General features: G+C 30.9%; 1 protein-coding gene across 10 annotated transcripts in view; it reads right to left on the bottom strand.

Moving 5' to 3' along the window:
• The window catches only part of LOC141446048 (GTP-binding protein Di-Ras2), a 207990-nt gene that overhangs the window by 4907 nt on the left and 196318 nt on the right, over nt 1-6765 (bottom strand). For all 10 annotated transcript variants that reach the window (XM_074112407.1, XM_074112406.1, XM_074112410.1 and 7 more), the window contains 4 exons: nt 4390-4571; nt 3340-3617; nt 2423-2545; nt 2179-2298 (listed from right to left, as the gene is read on the bottom strand). In XM_074112407.1, coding sequence (XP_073968508.1) covers nt 2179-2298; nt 2423-2545; nt 3340-3617; nt 4390-4571 — 703 coding nt within the window. The remainder of the gene's footprint in view (nt 1-2178; nt 2299-2422; nt 2546-3339; nt 3618-4389; nt 4572-6765) is intronic.

Below are 6765 nucleotides of genomic sequence, written 5' to 3'. Positions count from 1 at the left end.
TAGAATAGAGCCATGCTATAAACTAAATATGTTTACAAATAAATTTAGAATACATACAAATATACAGTGGAGTCTCGGTTATCCGTCATGACCGGGACCGGACACGTGGCGGATAATCGAATAGACGGATAATGGATTCTTTTGTTAAACGTGTATAAAACTTTGTATTAACTTTTTATACATATTTTATACGTTTATACGCTTAAGCCTTAAAGGTCAGGTATCTTTCATTTTTCAATTCATTCTATTGTGTATTAAAATTAATGAATACAATGTCTGCGACCTCTAAATCGGTTTTGTAGGCGGTTTTGTTTGTGGTTGATCTTTTTAGGAAAAAAAACCCACAAACTGTCGAATGATGGACACGAGTATATACCTAAAAGACCAAGGAAAAAAACTCGAAAGAAAATATATTCACACTCTGCGTTGAACGGGGTTGTGACCGTCACTAATCTTAAATTAGAGCCCGCATTAAAAACTTTCTTTTTTTTGTTTTGTTTTTTTTTTAATCTTTAAATACTGAGGACAGTGACGGTTAATTGGAATAGACGGATAAAAGGGTGACGGATAACTGAGACTCCAATGTATGTATAATGAAATTTAGTTTGAAGCGACAAACAAAATTATTGTAAAGCACTCTCATGTCTTTTGTCACACAATCACAGCTAACTCCATTCTCAAAATAGTTTTATTTAATATATATTTTTGGCACCACATTCATATTAAATTTTTGACATTTGTGTTCTCACGGGAAATATGCGTTATGAACGCCCCGAGGCTTAAAAGAAAAAAAGTGTTCTTTTTGGAAAACTGATCTACAGATTTTCTTTAAACTTAAGTTAAAGTTAAACTCATTTTCTTCACATAGACATTAACGTATTCTGAGGAAAATTTGATTCAGAGCAACTTCTAGGGGACCATTTTAGATTAGGTTTCCCTCTAAAGTAAGGGGTCCATCCCTGGAAAATATTAACGAGGGATAGATGTATTCATTAAATTCTAAGTGTGAAGAAAAATTATACAATGTAAATTTAAGTGACTGCAATATTTCCTGTTTTAGTGTTAAGAAAGAACAGTAAATTTTATTGTTTTCACTTTTATTTGAGCTCATTTTATTAAGTTTAACGACTTGCACACCGTAGTTTACTCCATTCCATGTAATTGCTTATTCCCATGTAAATAAATAAATAAAATGGATAGTATGTTTTATAGCCAATCTGGTTTCATCTTCTTCAACAATTGATCCTTTTTATTCGCCTATCAGGTATTAGACTCTGTTATTAATTATTATTTTATGGCACAGCAATAAATTGATATCACCAAATGTTTCCGCTCTTTGAGTTTCTTAACCAAAGAAACTCTTCTTAATTCTTCTTTCTTCTTGACCAACTATCTTTATCATTCCCTATTATAGCAATAAAATATCTATTTACCATAGATGATGAAATCTTCATCGTATTGACGAGATTCTTTTATACTTTATCAAAAAGTTTTCTTTTATCGATTTGTAATTTTGATGATATTCTTGTAACCTCTTTTCATTAAATAAAATTTCATTAACTATTTCTTTATTATTTCTTGCCTACTTTTATGGAAATGCCCTCAACAGAATCATCTGTTGTTTACATAATGTCCTATAACCTTCAGAAAAAAACAGTCGTTCTTACTTTTTCTTTTTATCCTGTGAAGAACAATCCACATTACCTTCCTCTAATCACACAGTTCCGTTCCGTAAAATATTTCAAAATAAAAAAAATAAGCGCCCACCTCCATTTTTATTATATTTTCTAATTGGGACAAAAATTTTCCAAATGCTCTTGTAAACTTAGTACAGTACAACAGGGTTAAGGACTGCTAAAAGCGCGTTGCATTCGCTGATTAATACTTAAAATCCCCCTCTCCAAATAGAATTTATAATTTAGGTCATTAATATATTAATTAATTACAATAATTGAATTGCTTTGAAGGTTTATCAAGCGAGATGATCCGCCACAGAAATAGACTCAAGTTGTAATACATATCCACTTTACTTAGAATATAATTAGAAGATATCCATCTGTCTATTTATCTGTTATAGTGAATTCTTTAGTAACATTAAGTTTAAATTCTTCATACAATTTATCATTTGATTAATTTCATGGCTAGATTTCTGTTAATTAATTAAACCCCCTTCCACACCTGCGTATTAGACTGCGAGATCTCGGCTTAGGACTTGATGACGCTTGAAGGCTGCTTGGACTACCCCCGCTGGAACTACTCGCAGGACTGCCTCCACGACGGCTTCCATAAGCGCTCGATCTAAAAATAAGAAGAAGAAAAAAAAAACATGAATTTTACAAAGTTAACCTTTACTAGTAGACATTTATAAACACTTAGCACAAAAAAAAAAAAAGCCTAGAAAAAGAAGTAGTAAATATTTTACCTCCTTTTCAGAGGTGTGATATCATCGGGAGCAGTTGGCAGGATCTTGGACAAGGTAACAAAACATTTAAATAACTCTTGTATGTTCACACCAGTCTTTGCAGAACATTCTAGTAATTTTGTTCTGAAAAATAGAATTAATTTCTTATAGAAGAATGTTCATGGCTAGATTTAGACTTAAGATTTGATTAAACTAAATCTATTAGACCTGCGAAGCTAATATGTATTGTGGTACTGGGTTCGCTTCCAGGTCTTAGGCCTTGGATTTTATTTAATGGTTAATAAAAGAAATTTACAGTAAAGTATGTTTGCTAGTCGCCTCCGTCCACGACACCTAAATTGGTAGTTGGACGTTAAATCCCGCCTGAAAAAATAGGCGATTACTTTACTATATTTTACTTTAAACTAAATCTATTGCAAACAAGGTGATCAGTAGAAGGCTGTTAGAGATTGTCCATGGAAAAATGTACGCGACTTGTAAAGTTCGGGTGTGTGATGAGCTTAAGTTAGCCTTTAATTTCTCTTAACTCAAGTAATTGCATGCGTCTACTACCTCTACAGCCCTAAGCGAATAGAAGTTTTTTGGAGATAGAATAATTCGATAGCAAACTGTCTTCCACTTGCTAGGAGAACAAAATAAAAGGGATGATATCGTGTTTACTTATTTTGGCTGAAGTGACCACATCAAATGTGTGGAAGTGTATCTTTGATCGATACAACATTGTAAAGATTTGGTAAGGCAGGCACGGCCCCCAAAGTTTTTGGTGCACTTCGTAAGAGAAAAATCGAATGATTTTCGATTTTATAAGATTACATGTGCTTTTAAATTTGTTTCTCTCTTGATATTCCTACATTTATCTATTAAATAATGCCATTACAGCTGGTAATTGCATATTTAGAAATGAATGTTGCAAGTACCTGAGTTTTGGAAGAGTACAATATAGCCATTCGCTTACATCTTCTAATTGCACTTCCCTTTGCATCTCTCCGAGATCAAGTTTATTTCCAGCTATCACAATTGGTACATCTTGAAAATCGGGCCTTTGCTCTCGTACTTCTTCAAAACAGCAACGTACAGAGTTAAAACTTTCTTCCGATGTGATGGAATAAACTAGTAGAAATGCATTTGCCGTGGCTATACTAAGTCTACGCATTGCTGGAAATTGTAGATCGCCGCATGTATCAAGGATGTCTACCTAAAACATTGGAAATTATATTATTAAACAATCTAAACTGAATTGTTGATATTCTACAAAAACACTTAGTGCAGGTAAATATTTCAATAAGGTTTTTAAAGAACTTGGAATTAGAGTTGAATGAAGGTGGTTCGTTTAGAAGGCAGAGATCCACCATTATATTAAAGCATTATGCTTATTTAGTTATTTAATTCCTATCTCGATTCAGGTTTCTTGAACAGAAATAGATAAATCGTTTGCAACAATATAAATTAATAAAAAAAAAGTCATGCAATTATAAATGCACTTTTGCATAGAAATATTTGAGAACGTTGTATCAACTCATTTTCTGAAAACACCAAACTTCTACCATTCGAAACATTTCACAGGAAGTATTAATGTTGAAGAAGACACTGGTTCCGGTTTGAAATGAAGATAATAGGAGATCAGAAGAGCAAAAAACACAAGAAATTTTATTTATAAACCATTCAATGAAGAGGACTTTAAATCTAAGCCAGCCTATCCGTTCTTAATTGGGCTTAATTTTAAATATAAAAACAAATACAAAAATCGATTTCTATAAGAAAAACAGAAGATCAATAATGTTTGATTTACTTCTTGAATCTTTAAGGCTTAAAATATCTAGTTATACCAACATCTTTGGCCCTTTTTTAACAACGTTTTAGCATTGCTACAGGGAGTCCAAATTAATTACTGGTTTAAGAGGAATTTCATTGAGTATTATATTTTTGAAACAAGCAATATTGTTACGACAGTTAAGCCTCATACAAACCTTTATTGATATTTGTCCAAGTTGAAAAGTTCTGGAATGTAGATCTTCCACAGTTGTCCTATATTTCTCTGAGAATGTATTGTAAAGAAACTTATTTACAATGGCTGATTTGCCAACACCAGCACCTCCAAGAACAACCAGTCTGGTTCTTTCCCCTTCACAAGTCATTTCGCTTGCATCAGCTGTAAAGTAAAATAAAAATTGCATTTTAGGATGCACAAATTAAGCACAGTACAATTCAGAAAAAAAGAAGACTATAATTCCAAATTGAATTATAAAAATGGTTAGTTAGAACTTTTAATAAAAGTACATTTAAAGTGCATTAATAGTAAATTAATATATTTTAAGTAAATGTTGAAGAAAGATTAAATATCACTACAACTTTATGTATTCACGGAGATAAATCTTTAATATTTTAGTATGACTTTTAAAACCCTTTAATATTTTAGTATGACTTTTAAAACCCTTTAATATTTTAGTATGACTTTTAAAACCCTTTAATATTGTAGTATGACTTTTAAAACCCTTTAATATTTTAGTATGACTTTTAAAACCCTTTAATATTTTAGTATGACTTTTAAAACCCTTTAATATTTTAGTATGACTTTTAAAACCCTTTAATATTTTAGTATGACTTTTAAAACCCTTTAATATTTTAGTATGACTTTTAAAACCCTTTAATATTTTAGTATGTGCTTTTAAAACAATCTAGATAGAATCAATCACGATTTTGCTATTAAATAAATAAATAAGACTTTAATTGTATATTTTGTGCACAAAAAACATTTATCAAAAAATACACATTTCTAAAGAAAAAAGAAACTTTAATAGAACAAAAATTAAATGATGAAAATCTTTTAATTTTATTTTAAATTATTATTATATTTTGTAAACAAGACCCATTTCTAGGTAAAGGTTTGAACCTATTAGTTTCTTCCATAATTCTTTATCTTGTGATAATTTGTATTAAAACCTGTGTGGTTGAAGACACTTGTTAAAAATCAAATGTTAAGTAGAAAATAAGTAGTTAGAACTCAAATTGATGATTTATTTTCAAATTTTTAACTTTGTACAAATCATATTCTTCTAGTAAAACCATTCAAAGAGTGTGCCACTTGCTGATCTAATGCATGAAGGGTTTTTCCATCTGCTAGTCCATCTGTAAGAACATTCAAAGGGAATCTTATGGTATAGCAATTGTCATCATCCAGAAGATAGGGGATGTGATCAAATAAATCGCTAGGTGATTCATTGATAGTGGGAATTTCAATGAGACGTTTTGTTTGAGAATGAAAAGCAATATTCTCGTTCAACAATATTCATTTTTCACTTTAAAAAAAAAAAAAAATTATAGTCTGTCTTCAGGAATGTTGCTTTAAAAGAAATATGGAAATGAATGTAAATTAAACTGGTGCATAAATACAAATGTTTAGTATTTGACTAACTGTCCAATTAAACTAAAATATTTGAAGAAAGAATTTTAGTCAAATTCGGATTCAAATTGTGTTTAGAATTTAAATCGAATTTAATTATTTTTTTTTTGCGCGCACATAATTTTTTAGTGTAACTAACGTTCCTCCAGATAGTGTACATCCGTAAAATCACTAAAGATATAATTCGATCCAAGAAAATGAAGTGTTTTTATTATACAATAATAAAACGACCAGTTCTAGGTTATGCAGTAAATTTTTTGGCGCGCAATAAATTACAGCTGGTGATCGTTCATGCCAGAGTCACTATCAGGTGTTGTGGGGGGGGAAATTGATTTTTGCCTGCACAAGAACCCAGATCTTCTTATGTTGTAAGTTTTAGTCAAGTGGATTTTTCTTCTTTAAAAAATTAGACTCAGTAGATCTCTGGTTTTGGCATGGGTTTTACTTGAGCTTAAAAATATATTGTACACTAAAACTTGAAACTTTAAAATTATTTAGCGTACTCGTAACTTGTAAAAGAGAGGTAAAAGTTAAAAGCTTAAAGCTCCTCTCTTTAATAGGTGGAAAACTTGAAAGGATTATTTAAACATTTCTAGTTAGTACAGTAAATAAAACGAGGGTATCATAGATCGTGTGGTTTAGCTGGATACTCCAGTTGGTGGTGGGGACTTGGATGCTGGGAAGTAACTACTACACTGAGAATTGTACACCACTCCAGAAACTAGTCCATTTTAGTGTGTAGTATAGGCTGCCTCAAGTCAGGATTTGGACATAAGTAATTTAGATTTAAAGTTTCCCGAGTAGTTCTATTTCCACTTTCTTTTCAAAGTTTTTCTTTCTCTGACTTTCCCTTTATATTATTTCGCTTTTCTGTTTTTTTTTTTTACTTTACTTTCCTTAAATAAGTAACTTTATTTTATTTTCTAAACCAAGAATGTGTTGT

Source organism: Rhodnius prolixus, unplaced genomic scaffold, assembly GCF_049639745.1.
Source record: "Rhodnius prolixus isolate KJV_2025 unplaced genomic scaffold, Rpr scaffold_1, whole genome shotgun sequence".
NCBI lineage: Eukaryota > Metazoa > Arthropoda > Insecta > Hemiptera > Reduviidae > Rhodnius > Rhodnius prolixus.
Note: the sequence above shows the minus strand (reverse complement) of the source record. Positions and strands in the feature narration are given on the sequence as shown.